The sequence below is a fragment of the Sus scrofa genome, chromosome 1 (genome assembly GCF_054392235.1).
Source record: "Sus scrofa isolate SSC_HxYL_T2T_F1_AM1 chromosome 1, Sscrofa_HxYL_maternal_Yorkshire_Landrace_v2.0, whole genome shotgun sequence".
NCBI lineage: Eukaryota > Metazoa > Chordata > Mammalia > Artiodactyla > Suidae > Sus > Sus scrofa.
Window position 1 is genome coordinate 90,455,225 of NC_139383.1, and position 16,053 is coordinate 90,471,277.

At 37.4% G+C, this 16,053-nt stretch overlaps 1 protein-coding gene across 23 annotated transcripts in view; it reads right to left on the reverse strand.

The window, feature by feature from the left end:
• The window catches only part of SENP6 (SUMO specific peptidase 6), a 132,845-nt gene that overhangs the window by 91,729 nt on the left and 25,063 nt on the right, over positions 1–16,053 (reverse strand). For 18 of the 23 annotated variants that reach the window (XR_014807946.1, XR_014807944.1, XR_014807954.1 and 15 more), the window contains exons 2-3: positions 10,189–10,282; positions 8,310–8,370 (exon numbers count right to left, since the gene is read on the reverse strand). Coding sequence is in view for 12 of the 23 variants with exons in the window: in XM_021092302.2 (XP_020947961.1) it covers positions 8,310–8,370; positions 10,189–10,282 (155 nt within the window). In the remaining 11 variants the exon portion in view is untranslated. The remainder of the gene's footprint in view (positions 1–8,309; positions 8,371–10,188; positions 10,283–16,053) is intronic. The other 5 variants (XM_084964655.1, XM_084964651.1, XM_084964645.1 and 2 more) reach the window with 1 other exon arrangement.

Genomic DNA, 16,053 nt, shown 5'->3' on the forward strand with positions numbered 1-16,053 from the left:
TCATTAGCATATAGGACTTCTCAAAATTAAAGGAACTGTACTAAAAATTCCTTTATATAAATGTAGAAAGCTATTATCTCACCCAATAGACAAAAAACTCAGCTAATTCAACCACATTTCTCATTAAGTGCTTTTATACATTTTTGAATTTTCTTTTTAAGAAAGCATTTAGACATAGCAATATACAACTCAAAGTCCGTCATTAAAGCAAGATTTGCATAAAAATTTGCATAAGTCAAATTTTAAAATTTCCCAATTCTGCTGCCAACAGATTATTATTACCAAAATAGATTTGTCAGCAATTAGACAACCAGTACTTTTAGCTTTGCTCATGAAAAACATTTCTTGTCAAATTCTCTCAGGAAAGGTTCCCTACTATCTGTTACACTTAGAAAGCATTTCAGGGTAGGGATGGGGGGCAGGGTGATCACTCCATAGGAGAATCATAGGATGTAAATTTGTAAGATTTTCTTCTCCAACAATTATAAACCTACAGGACACAGATCCAGCTGCCAGAAAATTTAACTATTCAATTAAAATACATTTAAGTTACTGTAGATGCATGGTACATCTTCTCTTAATAATTTTTATTTTATTTGTACTCTTGGTAATCTACATCAAATTTATGGGGAAAATAAGATATAAATAAGTAAAAAAGCAAACCATTTATGGCTATTCACAGATTAGAGCACTACCATTACTAAAATGAAGATGATATATTCAATCTAAAGAGCCTCATTAATCTAGTTAATGCACATACAGTATAAGAACACCTATGGCCAAATGGATAAGCACAAAACAATCACGTGATTATAAAACTATTAACATGAGCCTTAACTGATGTCAGGAAAGCAGCGATAAACACATCATTACTTTTAAGGAAAACCAGTTCACAAAGGTTCAGTAACACTGCATTTACTAATGACAACTAGCATAGCTATTTAAGGAGGAGCTGCCAGTGCCAAGCATTAGTTGGATTACACAGTCTCATAATTCTCACAAACCATCCTCTAAAGTGGATACTTATTTGCAGCTCTAAAATCTGATATTCTGACCGGTGAACTAAATGTACCAGCCATCTAAAAAAGCTGTATGTTGTGGATATCAATTTATACAGAATACATTCAAACAGTATAAACAATGATATGGGGATCTGTAAAAGGCCAGACAGTAAATATTTTAGGCTTTATGAGTTCTCTACTAAAACTCTTCAAATCTGTCCCTATAAATCAAATCTGTTGTTACAGCACAAAAGCAGTCACAGACAATACATAAACAATAAGCACAGCTGTTTTCCAATAAAACCTTATTTATGGACACAAACTGTAATTTCATATAATTTTCACATATCACAAAACAGTATTCTTTTGATTTTTTTCAACCATTTAAAAACTGTAAAAACTATTCTGGTTCACAGACCATAGGCTGTGGGCTACATGTGTCCTGTGAGTCTTGTTTTGTCAACCCTTATATTTTCACATTAATCAATAATAACTAATAAACAGCCAGTTACTAAAACATAAGTTCCACAGGAATAAGACACTTGTTTTGCTCACTATCATCCAGAAATCTGTGCTTAATTCATATTTGTGTGAATGAATATTTCACTGGGACTGCTAAATGTGCAAAAGTTACCAATACGTAGTATCTATCTTCCACCCAAACTTATCACACATCACAGTCATTTAACTAAAAAAGACAAGTATTCAAGCAACTTAACACCTAAGAACTTCAGAAAATAAGATAACCTAAAAAATCTGTTAAATGATTAGAGACATTACAAATGTATGTTAAAGGCATTAAAATTCTTAAAAACAAAATGGAAATTCAAACAGTAAAGAAGGAACTAGACACTATGTGAAATATATAAAATTTTGAAAAAAACCCAACAGAAGTTCTACACATGATGTCACTGAAATTTTTTTAAAACCAAAAAAAAAAAAAAAAAACCCCACAACAAAAATAAGGAGTTCCTGTCGCAGCTCAGTGGTTAACAAAACCAACTAGGAACCATGAGGTTGTGGGTCTGATCCCTGGCCTCACTCAGTGGGTTAAGGACCCAGTGTTGCCATGAGCTGTGTGATGTAGGTCGCAGAGGTGGCTTGGATCTGGCATTTCTGTGGCTCTCAAGAAGGCTGGCAGCTACAGCTACAATTAGACCCCTAGCCTGGGAACCCCCATGTGCTGCAGGTACGGCCCTAGAAAAGACAAAAAGACCAAAACAAACAAACAAACAAAAACAAAACAAAAAAACCCACAAGAAACAAAAGAAGGAACAAGACACTATGTGCAATTCATAAAGTTTAAAAAAAAAAACCAACACAAGTTCTACAAATGATGTCACTGAAATTTTTTTAAAAAACAAACAAACCAAAAACAAGGAGTTCCCATTATGGCTCCAAGGTAACGAACCTAACCAGTATCTGTGAGTACACATGTTCGATCCCTGGTCCTGCTCAGTAGGTCAAAGATCTGGTGTTGCTGTGAGCTGTGGTGTAGGTAGCAGATGTGGCTCAGATCTTGCGTTGCTATAGCTGTGGTGTAGGCCAGCAGCTGCAGCTCCAACTCCTTACCCCTAGCCTGGGAAGTTCCACATGCCCGGGTGCAGCCCTGAAAAGCAAAAACAAAAACAAAATCAACAAAAAAAGTGAACGGATTAAACAGGTGAAGATAAAAGTTAGTGAAGTGGAAGACTGAGCTGAGGAAACTAGATAGAATGTGGTACAGGGATGATTTCTTTATTTGCCCTATCCTTTCTTTTTACTTTTATGTATAAAATACATGTTAAAAGGCAAAAAAACAGATGGTCTAATTATATCTAATAAAAGTTCCAGAGAAAACAATGAAGAAGGACAATGTCCAAAGAGATAATGTCTAAAAATCTTTCAGAACCAATAAAAGGTATGCATCCTTTATCTAAAGAGGCACAATGAATCTGAAGAAACCCAAAGGCAACGAGATTATTCTGAAAATGAGGAGAATACTAAGACACTTTGAGTGAAAAAAAGGCCTCCTCCTAATTGCACGCTCATTTTCAAAAGGAAAAAATGGGCTCTAATAGTTTAAACCAGTGATTCATATGGATGCAGAAGCCATTAAAAATCCAAGGATATATAAAACCCTGGGATACACAAGGACTTTCTATAGGACAAACAGGCATGGATAGTTTAAGAAAGTCAACTCCTAAATCCTCAAACTCCCATTTTACACTTTATTTATTTTCGCCACTCCCACAGCTGCAGAAGTTCCCTGGCTGTGGATCAAACCTGCACCACAGCAGTGACACTGCCGGATCCTTAATCCACTAGACCACCAGGGAACTCCCTAAAGTTACTTTAAAATGCAGCTGTACACAAGGCATCATACAGTATCTTTCATCTTCACTTTTAATAAAACTTTTCCCACTTTACAAAAGACACAATTCTCATTTATTGCATTAGCATCTATGTCCTGAAAGGTACAATTTGAAATACTAGCATCTGGAATCCTTTTGGGTACATAAACGAGTAGTGAGGCTTTATGTCTTTCCCTATTTTACATGTATTTCTGTTAAAAGTGAACCATGGGTTAGAAACTGGGTACTATGAACCAAACTGGGATTTTTCTTAATTTATCTTTATTGCAAAATGGAAAAGCAAAAGGGATGAAAATTCCCATTTATTGATTTTGTATCTTCTACTCGTTATTAATTAAGAAAAGCACTGTCCTGGAGTTTCTGTTGTGGCTCAGTGATAATGAACCAAACTAGTATCCCTGAGGATGCAGGTTCCATCCCTGGCCTTGCTCAGTGGGTTAAGGATCTGGAGTTGCCGTGAGCTGTGGTGTAGGTCACAGACGTGGCTCATATCCTGCCCGTGTTGCTATGGCTATGGCTGTGGCCGGCAGCTGTAGCTCTGATTCAGTCCCTAGCCTGGGAATTCCATATGCTACATATGCAGCCCTAAAAAGAAAAAAAAGGAAAAAAAAAAGAGCATTATCCCAAGGGAAAAATCATGTAACAAAAACAAATCAAGAATAAGTTTAGAAAAACAAAAACAAACAAACAAAAAACCACTGAAATTTGCTATGCCTTTATTATAACCAGGTCAAAAACTCAGGTCAAAAACCAAAGCTAATTTTTTTTCTCTTTTTTTCCGGCCACAACTGCAACATATGGAAGCTCCTGGGCCAAGGGTCGAATTGGAGCTGCAGCTGGGGCGTATGCAATAGCCACAGCAACACAGGATCCAAGGCACATCTACAACCTATGCTGCACCTTGCAGCAATACCAGACCCTTAACCCACTAAGCGAAGCCAGGAATTGAACCCACATCCTGAGAGAGACAACATCAGGTCCTTAACTGGCTGAGCCACAGCTGGAACCCCTAAAGCTCTATTTTTCTACCTTAGAATTCCAAAGTGAAATGTCATCATGAAGATGCAAATTTAACATGTATATTTGAAATGAAACATAAAAACAGGGACAGCTAAACAGTATAGGTAAAAAAATAATTACAGGTAAACAATAAATTGACTGGCTGGTCTATGGATTGGCCTTGTCAAGTAAGTTATATGTACACATTTTCAACAGACCAAATGAGCTAAATGTGCAGTTCCAATGTTTTAAAGACATCCAAAATTGTAAAATTATAAAATAGGAGTTCCTGCTGTGGCACAGTGGGTTAAGAATTTGACTGCAGTGGCCCAGGTTGCTGCAGAGGTACAGGATCAATCCCCTGTCTAGTGCAGTGAATTAAAGGATCCATCAATGCTACAGCTGCCATGTAGTCGCAGCTGCATCTGGGATTCAACCCTTGGCCCCAAAACGTCCATATGCCACAAGTGCATCCATAAAATTAAAAAAATATATATTTTACCCAAAAGTTTTACTGCCAGAAAATACTGGCAAAAGCTAATTTTAAAATTAACAAGATTTAATGTCCTGTGACCTAACAGTTAAAGGCTTGGTATTATCACTGTTGTGACTTGGGTCACAGCTCTGGCTTGGGTTCAATCCTTGGCCTAGGAACTTCTGCAAGCCACAGGCTTGGCAAAAAAAAAAAAAGACAAGATTTCAGTGTTTCCAAGTATTTCTGAAATCATTTGGTTTTAAAAAAAGAAATCTAAAAGTAATAAGTGCAACTACTAGCCACTCATTAAGTCTTGGTTAAGCCATTTTAGTATATTCGCCCCAAATTCAGAAAGACAATAAATCTAAAGCCTGGATTACAAATTACATTTTGCCATGTGATTTTTAATTCACTTTATTTTTTTATTTATTTTCTCTCTTTTTTTTTTTCTCCTTGGGCTGCACCCATGGCATATGGAGTTTCCCAGGCTAGGGGTCGAATCAGAGCTGTAGCCGTTAACCTACGCCAGACCCACAGCAACACCAGATCTGAGCCGCATCTACGACCTACATAGCTCATGGCAACACTGGATCCTTAGCCCACTGAGCGAGGCCAGGGATCGAACCCACAACCTCATGGTTCCTAGTCAGATTCATTAACCACTTAGCCATGACGGGAACTCCTAATTTTTAATTAAAAAGAAGTGAATAAATGCTATAGCAAAACTCTTTCTATAGCCATCATTTATTATGTGACCAAGCACTCATCTCATCTCTTATATCTAAAAATAAATTTAAAAAGAAAATTGCTATTGAAAGTTTTATAACAGTAACAAATAATATTTATTTATGGATAAGTGAACTAAAATAAGGAAGGTAAACATCAATACCACCCACTTTAAGATACCTTTTCAAAATAACTCAACAGGTTTAATAACTATAAATGAAATGTTCATTAGTAATTATAAAGATAACTCAATCCAGCAAAAAAAAAACTTACAATTTTTAGTGTCATGGCTCAGCAGCAACAAACCCAACTAGGATCCATGAGGATGTGGGTTTGATCCTTGTTCTTGCTCAGTGGGTTAAGGATCCGGCGTTGCCATGAGCTGTGGTGTAGGTCACAGACATAGCTCAGATCCTGTGTTGCTGTGGGCTGTGGTGTAGGCCGGCAGCTGCAGCTCCAATTGGACCCCTAGCCTAGTAACCTCCATATGCCGTGGATATGGTCCTAAAAAGACAACAACAACAACAACAAAAATGGAGTTCCCATCGTGGCTCAGTGGTTAACGAATCCAACTAGGATCCATGAGATTTCGGATTCGATCCCTGGCCTTGCTTAGTGGGTTGAGGATCCGGCGTTGCCGTGAGCTGTGGTATAGGTCACAGACGCAACTCGGATATGCCGTTGCTATGGTTCCAGCGTAGGCCAGCAGCAACAGCTCCAAATAGAATCCTAACCTTGGAACCTCCATATTCCTGGGGTATGGCCCTAAAAAAAGACAAAAGACAAAGTGGGGGGCACTTGCAAGCCACAAAATCTCCTGAAACTGAAGACCATTATCAGCATTAAAAAACACCCTTTTACTTCGACCTACAAAGCTCCCTACGTTTGTGTGTACCCAAAGAACACCCTGAAAAGCAGCACTCTAAGGAATCGAAATGTTAAAAGTTGGAGAAAATGCAATCTATAAAACCTTATAGTTTTTCAGTATGAGTAACCTCAAAAAGAAAAACTTTTAAGAGCTCCCCTGTGGCCTAATGGTTAAGGATTTAGACTTGTCACTGCTGTGGCTCAGGTTAGATCCCCAGTCCAGGAAATTCCACATGCTACAGTGCGCAGCCAAGAAAGAAAGAAAGAAAGACAGAAAGACAGAGACAGAAAGAAAGAAAGAAAAACTTTATAGTACTAAGAGAAAAACTTTATTCTATAAACTCCCTAAATTACGGTTAAAATAGAGATGCTGTGGAAGTAAAAAACCCCACAAAGAAAGGGGGAGGAAAGTCAATTTAAAAGTGCCTAAAATACTATTCAACTCTTAGCACAGGAAATATTGAAGAGTTTCCTATATCAGACTGGCAGAAATTCAAGTTTGATCACATACTCCCCAAGGAAAATAGAAACTTTCATACATTACTAGCAGGAATGGCAAATGGTAATAACTCTTATGAATGAGGCATCTGGCAATATTTAGCAAAATTACATGTAAATTTACCTTCTGAAACAGCAAGTGCAATTTTAGAAATCTATCGGACAAATATACTGTAAAGATACAAAAAGGTATAAGCACAAGTCTTTTTTTTTTGGTCTTTTTAGGGCCGCAGTTATAGCATATGGAGGTTCCCAGGCTAGGGGTCCAATTAGAGCTACAGCTGCTGGCCTACACCACAGCCACAGCAACTCGGGATCCAGTCACATCTGTGACCTACACCACACTCATGGCAACACTGAATCCTTAACCCACTGAGCAAGGCCAGGGATCAAACCTGCATCCTCATGAATGCTAGTCACATTCTTTCCCACTGAGCCACAGTGGGAGCTCCCAAGCACAAGTCTTTATTAAAGCACTACTTATAACAGCAAAAGACTGAGAAAAACCTCTACTCATCATCAACTGAATACTTCTGTATCCATTGTATATCCATCCACTGGAGTACCAGGTACCAATGATAACAGACAATAGATCAAAGATGCAGCCTGAATCTGGCATTGCTGTGGCTGTGGTGTAGGTCGGCAGCTGTAGCTACGACGTGATCCCTAGACCCCTAGCCTGGAAACTTCCATACGCTGCAAGTGAGACCCTAAAAAGCAAAAAAAAAAAAAAAGTCCACATTAAGACCACAATGAAATACTACTTTTCACTAAAAAGAGCAAAAGGCTGATTAACAGTGTTAAAAGTGTGGGGAAACAGGCATGCTCAGACATCGCTAGTGAAAGTGTAAAACTGCTATAACAAAATTAAAAATGTAGCTGTCCTGACAGAGCAGCTCTACTTCTACAAATTCTTCCTACAGACATGCTTGTATAGAGCTGATTTACTCAACATTATTTTAAAGGGGAGAAAAGGCTGTAACAAACACCATAAATATCCTTCCATACAGTGGTACTGGATAACAGTGGTATATCATACAATGGAATACTATGCATCTAGTGAAAAGAATGAGGGTGATTTTAATGAATGTTTACGGATGGTCTCTAAGAAAAGCTAATTTTACAAAGTAAGATTACAATTAATGTGTATAATATACTACCAACTGTGAAAGAGTAAGAAGGTGGGACAAGAATGTCTATTTCTTCTGTGATAAATAAATATTTCTGATTGGATAAAGAAGAAACTGGGAATACCATTTGCCTCTGGGGTAGGGAAGTGAGGGGTTGGGACTTACAATAAAAAAATACAAGTCTTCTTTTGAACTATTAGAACTTCTATTTGAACTTTTGAACATACATAACCTAAAGAAAATTAAAAAGCAAACTTGCCTTTTTTACTTTTGAAGTTTCAGAATCCTCATCTTCATCTACACTGAGCAGATTTGCCTCACTACATAGAAAATAAGAGGGAAAAAACCTTAAGTGACAATTACAACCCACACATAAAATTCAGAATTTAGTTTTATCCTCTTTGCTCACCTAACAGATCAGCGAACTTTTTCTGTAAAGGGTCAGAGTATCATCTCTATAATAACAACTCATCTTTGCCACTGTAGTAGGAAAGCAGCCAGAGACAATATATGTGGCTGTTCCAATAAAACTGTAACAAAACCCAGTGGTGGGCCAGATGGGCTCATGGGCCACCGTTTACTGACCCCTGCCATAACCAACACATGATATTGTTTTTTTAACAGGATTTCATATATGGTCACTCTTTTTTCTTTCCTATCTTGTATTTTAAGTTAGGAGAAAAGGACTGGAAAACAATATAGAGAAAAAGTAACATACTGGTTAAGGAAACCTTAGTTAATGAAAAGAAAGTTAATTCCAATGGTATTAAACCAAGAAAACAATTATACCTCTATTATTCTGAGAGACAACCACCCTGGACTGAGGGTTCTAGAAAACACTCGTCTGAGATTCTAGAAGACCAGACCAATATATCTACTAACAGGTCATGTTACTCTGAACATGTCAAAAAGCTGAAGTCCCTGACATATGACAAATCTAACAAAGTCAAAATAGCCTGAAGATTAGGCTATTTTTAGTAAAATCTAAGCTATTTATAAAAATGTGAAATGTTTGTTTCCTTACTGTTTATACACATAGCAACTTTTTTAATGCTAAAAATTCTCTCCTACAAACATTTTACAAAAATAGGCAAAAGATGGTCTACTTTTTAACATCTAAAGGTGGTCTACCCAATGTCAGATTTAATTCAAATGTTTCAAAAGTACATAAATAACAAATACCTGTAATATTATTTTAAACTAATACTCAGAAATAAAAAGAAAAAAGAAATGAAAGAGTGAAGACCATAAAATACCAATTTCAGGTGAGAAACTTAGCAGTTTAAAGCTCTCCTTCAAATAAAACTTCAGTTCACCATCTCATAGGTGAAGGCACATAAAGTAATGATGAATGGAACTGTTGCCCAGACAGAAGTGAAGCACCTACAATATTTAGTCGGTATACTCTGAATGACTTCTTGTGTAAATTTCTAAAAAAAAATTTGCAGTTTTGGTAGGACTTAGTGTATATACCTGTGTGTCTCTTAATCTGCTGTTTATTCTGGCCAATGGTAAACTAGATCGATAATCCAAGAAACTAACAGCAATGTCAAATTTGTGTCACAAATCTCATGATATGCAAAAAGTTCTATTAAAATTATTTAAAAATGTACATCAGTCATTTCAGTACATTAAGGAATTGAAATGAACACTGCTTAACTTCATCTCGTCAACACTTATGTTTATCATGTATAGTTTCTCTGCTTTCTCTGGTAGCAATGTAAGGTGCATGGGTGGAGGGGTGACAACTAGAAAGAAAGATACTAAATTTTCACACAAATTCCAGGAATCATAATCTAGGTTCACTTACTTGTGATAAACAGCGGCTTTTCAAATCACTGCATGAACAAAACACCTTTTTTTTTTTAAAAGAACAATTTTTTAAATAGGAAATCTGCAATACGGTCAATTTTTAATCAAAAGGTTACACATATTATATGCACATACTTATACATTTCAAAATATGAAGGAATAGAATAGCAAAATTATTTATCAGTAAAAGAATTTATTTTTCTCTCCTTAACACTACTGTAAAAGACTTCATACAATGTTTTCTTAAGAATACCATACTCTTAAAAATATTTTCCTAATGAAAAGTTTCACTCTTATAAAATATTTGAGGAGAAAAAAATTCTTACTCTTTATCTGTATCTCCTTCACTTTCTTCTCCATGATCAAAGCTCCAATTATTTTTAAAGCCTCCATCTCTTTTAGCTTCTGATCTAGCCAAAGCTGAAATAAAAACAAACTGATGTAAGTATTCAATATCAAATAAAATTGAGCATTTCCAAAGCCCTTTGCCTAGTCAAGATTTTCTTTTAATTTGCTTGTCTTTTGACTACTTTCTGAGTACATATTAAAAATTTAACTTTGCTAATTTAGTCATCCATATGTGTGAGTGTGCTCAGATATGTGTTCTGAGAAAGAAGCTCAGATCAGTAAGACAGAATAATAATGTTGGAGGGGGAGTACGAATATGTATAAAGTACTTAAAATCAACCCTGTATCTCCATATTTGATCACTGGTTCTAAAAATTAGTACCTGTTAGCCTGCTTGTCTTACTTACGAATACTAAATCCATGCTTCAGCCGTTTCTTTACCTTAACCACCTCTGCCTTTTAACAGAAGAGAAACAGATCGTTTTCTGTGTTAACAACTGGTTATGACATCTTGACGCTGGCTCATATTTTTTGATATACAATACAGATGAAGAGATAGAAACAAATACAGATTTGTGCTGTTCCATGGCTTGGTACATAGAGCTAAGGGTCTGCACAGAGACTGTCTAAAAACAGTGAAACTCCAGTAGCAACAAGCACAACTACAACCAGATCTTACCTTCTCAAAATCATTCTCCAATAAAAAGAGCCAGAGCTCCCAGAATAAACGACTGACTAGGGGGATGAGGCAGGAGAACACGCGGTAAGCCTGGAATTAGGTAGTGCCAGAAAGCAAGTGGGTGCTTTAAAAAAAAAAAAAAAAAAAAAAAAAAAAAAAGTGGTCCCAGTGGTCAAGGCATCAGAAATAAAAGCAAAAATAAACCAATGGGACCTAATCAAACTGACAAATTTTTGTGCAGCAAAGGAAACCATTAAAAAAAAAAAAAAAAAAAAAAAAGACAACCTACAGAATTGGAGAAAATAGTTTCAAATGATGCAACTGACAAGGGCTTAATCTCTAAATTATACAAACAACCTACACAGCTCAACAGCAAAAAAACCAACAACCCAATTGAAAAATGGACAATAGACATTTCTCCAAAGAAGATATACAGACGGCCAACAAGCACAGGAAAAAATGCTCAACATCACTGATTATCAGAGAAATGCAAATCAAAACTGCTACAACATACCACCTCATCCCAGTCAGAATGTCCATTATTAATAAGGGAACTCTGTTGGTGGGAATGTAAGCTGATTAATAAGTCCGCAAATAACAAATGCTGGAAAAGGTATGGAGAAAAGGGAACACTGTTGGTGGGAATGTAAGCTGATACAACCACTATGGAGAACAGTATGGAGGTACCTTAGAAAACTATACATAGAACTACTATATGACCCAGAATTCCCACTCTTGGGCATATATCTGGACAAAACTTTCCTTGAAAAAGACACATGTACCCGCATGTTCACTGCAGCACTATTCACAATAGCCAAGACATGGAAACAACCTAAACGTCCATAGACAGATGAATGGATTAAGAAGATGTGGTGTATATACACAATGGAATACTGTTCAGCCATAAAAAAGAAAATAATGCCATTTGCAGCAACACAGATGGAACCAGAGACTCTCATACTAAGTGAAGTAAGTCAGAAAGAAAAAGACAAATACCATAGGATATCACATATCTGGAATCTAATATATAGTACCAATGAACCTTTCCACAGAAAAGAAACTCATGGACTTGGAGAACAGGCTGTGGTTGCGGACGGGGGAGGGAGTGGGACAGACTGGGAATCTGGGGTTAATAAATGCAAACTATTGCCTTTGGAGTGGATAAGCAATGAGATCCTTCTGTTTAGCATATGGACTATATCTAGTCACTTGTGATGGAGCATGATGGAAGATAATGTGAGAAAAAGAATGTATATGTACTGTATGACTGGGTCACTCTGCTGTACAGAAGAAAATTGACAGAACACTGTAACCCCAGCTATAATGGAAAAAACAAACCCCCCCCCCCAAAAAAGATGGGACATGTCAAAAGGAACATACAGGAGCCAAACTAAAAGAACCTCCCCATCACTCAACAAAGACAGAACAACTTTGGTAAAAATAAATGACAACAGGAGTTCCTGTCCTGGCTCAACAAAAACAAATCTGACTAGTATCCATGAGGACACAGGTTCAATCCCTGGCCTCACTCAGTGAGTTAAGGACCCAGTGTTGCCATGAGCTGTGGTATAGGTCTCAGAGCCTGCATTGCTGTGGCTATGGTGTAGGCCGGCAGCTGTAGCTCCGATTCAACCCCTAGCCTGAGAACTTCTACATGCCGAGAGTGCGGTCCTAAGAAAAAGCAAAAAAAAAAAAAAAAAAAAAAAAAACCCAAAAAACAAAAAACAGAAAGATAATAGTTTTGAGTTATAATCCCTGAAATAAAATAAATATTCATTAATCCACACTGGCATAAATAACTGAATAAATAAATAAATGGTGCAAAAGGACACATCTTCCTTATAGAATTCCAAATGATACATGTACAAACTCTCTGCTCTAAGAGTGGAACTTAATTTCCTTCAGTAATACTCTGGGCTTCATAACTCACCTCCCAAGAGCTGACTATGGAAAAAGCAAAAAAATAAATTGACAGTGAGAAAGCTGACAATCACTACCTCAGCCAAGCAATTGAAGTTAATGTTAAAAGTTACGTCTTATTCACAGAACACTTAATATGATGTGATGAAAATGCCACTTCAGCTCTGTGCTTTCTTCCCCAAAACTCATAATGCCAGTTTAGTCATGACAAACAATCAGATAAACCCAAATTGAGGAACATTTTACAAAATTCCTAACCAGGACATTTTAAAACCGCCAAGGTTATAAAAAACAAAGGAGATTAAGAAACTGTCATGATCAGAAGGACTAAGGAGACCTGACAAGCAAATGCAATGTCGTACCTGGACTGGGCCCTACAACATAAAAAGGATATTAGTGAAATAACTAGTGAAATCCAAGTAAAGTCGTAGTTTAGGTAATGGAATTATGCCCCCATAAATTCCCTGGTTTTTTTTTTTTTTTAATAAACATACTATGATTACATAAGGTGGCAGCATCAGAGGAAGATAGATAAATGATATACAAAAGCTATAACATCTTTGAAACTTCTTTATAAATCTAAAATTATCCCCCCCCCAAATTTTTTCAAAAATCAAATGTAAAATGAGTCTGCATTTTAAAAAAAACAGGGTCAAGTTATGCTACCAAGACAGAAAAGGTTGGCGTTCCTGTCGTGGCTCAGTGGTTAACAAATCTGACTAGGAACCATGAGGTTGCGGGTTCGATCCCTAGCCTTGTTCTGTGGGTTAAGGATCCGGCATTGCCGTGAGCTGTGATGTAGGTTGCAGATGCAGCTCGGATCTGGTATTGCTGTGGCTCTGGCGTAGGCTGGTGGCTACAGCTCCAATTAGACCCTAGCTTGGGAATCTCCTTATGCCACAGGTGCGGCCCTAGAGAAAAAAGACAAAAAAAAAAAAAAAGAAAAGAAAAGATAATAAACAATTATGATTACTAGTCTATAAAGACTTCTAATTCAGCAACTAGTAGCCATCACCGAGAGTACCAAAAAGGCCACCAGGCCGTGGAAAGTCTATGGAGTTTATATTGTGTATGCCCTAAATGAAGCAGAGTTCCGTACACACAATTCTAACAAGTCTAATCATATGATTTCCTAACTGAACAGCGATTAGAACCTATAAATTAATAAGTGAAAGAAAAATAACCTCATGAAAGTGATAACTGCCAATGAGAAAAAATAAGCTACAAAAAGCAAGCAAATTCTAGTTAGTAACCAACTCGACTAGGATCCATGAGGATGTGAGTCTTCCTTTGGTCCCTGGCCTCACTCAGTGGGTCATGGATCCGGTGTTGCAGTGAACTGTGGTGCAGGTCGCAGATGCGACTCAGGTCCTACGTTGCTGTGGCTGTGGCATAGCTTGGCAGCTGAAGCTCTGACTGGACCCCTAGGGAACTCTTCCATGTGTGGCAGTTGCAGCCACTAAAAAAAAAAAAAAAAAAAAAAAAAAAAAAGGCAAGCAAAATTCTAAAAACAAATTTTAGGGCAACCTGCACTAAGGATAAAAACTTTAAACCCTCAAAAATTCCTGAGAGTATCATTACATTTTAATATCCTGTTATGCTTGACATCATAATAATGAGAGTGAAAATTCTGTCCGCTAAGCTGTACTTACAAAATTGAAAGGAAATACAAACATTAAGGAGAGACCCAAGTTAAGCACTGTAAATTAAATATATGCATTTTTCTTCATACCCCTCCACTAAAATGATAGTAACGGAAGGGGGAGGGGAAAGCAAAAACCCGTAAGAACAAAAAGAACCCAGAAAGCAGTAACAGCAGGTGGGAGACGTAACTAAACTGACCAAAGATGAATATTTGATGGATTGGTAAGGACAGATTTAGCTGACTAGAAAAAGTAACCTTAAATGCCTATGAGGACACAACTATTACCACATTGACACAAGGAAAAAAAATTTTTTGAACTATGCTGTATCAATAAAAGAAACTGAATCTATTATTACAAACCTTTTTGTAAAGAAAAACTCAGACCTAGAAGTCCTCTCCTATTTCTGTCAAACTTTTAAAAAAATAGCAAAAAATTTACCTAACTTTTCCCAGAAAATTTTATCTTTTTTTTTAGGGCACCACACAGGGTATGAAAGTTCCCAGGCTAGAGGTCAAATCAGAGTGGCAGCTGAAGCCTAAGCCACAGCCACAGCAACACAGGATCTGAGCCATGTCTGCCACCTACAGCACAGCTCAAGGCAACGCCGGATCCTTAACCCACTGAGTGAGGCCAGGGATCGAACCGGCGTCCTCATGGATACTAGTCGGGTTCATCACCACTGAGCCATGACAGGAATTCCCCCAGAAAATTTTATTTTATTTTATTTTTTGTCTTTTTGCCTTTTCCAGGGCCGCTCCCTCGCCACATGGAAGTTCCCAGGCTAGGGGTCTAATCGGAGCTATAGCGCCAGCCTACACCAGAGCCACAGCAACTCGGGATCTGAGCCACGTCTGCGATCTACACCACAGCCCACGGCAACGCCGGATGCCCAACCCACTGAGCAAGGCCAGGGATTGAACCCGCAACCTCATGGTTCCTAGTCGGATTCGTTAACCACTGAGCCATGATGGGAACTCCAATTCCCCCAGAATATTTTAAAATGGAACACTTTGCAGCTCTTTTCATTTGACTGTGCCTGCGGCATGTGGAAGTTCTCAGGTCAGGGATCAAACCCAAGCCACAGAGCAATCCAAGCGGCTACAGTGACAATGCTAGACCCTTATTAACAGGCTGTGCTACAAGAGAACTCCTGTAATTCATTTTATGAAGTCAGAATATCTTATTCCAAACCTAACAATGACATTCAAGGGATGAAAATTACTAAGCACTCTCTCATGAGGATGATATAAAACTCAAATAAGATATCAGTAAATCAAATTCAGTGATATATATAAATAATATATAACAATCAAGTAGAGTTTATTCCAAAAGCAAGAGTTAACAATTTGAAAATCATGAATGTAATTCACAAAATAAACTAGGTAAAGAAGGACCAGAAGGAAAAGAGTAAGTACAAAAAACTCCAGAAAAACATAACTTTGCCCCTGCAATAAGCTGTAAACAGTCCTATGCAGTGAAGATCCTAGCTGGTACAGCACAGTAAGTGGAGAAAATGACTACTAGGGGTGAGGAAAGCAAACAAGATGCAATCTTACTCATGTATAGAACCCTAAAAGGCCTCAAAAAATGGAGGAACT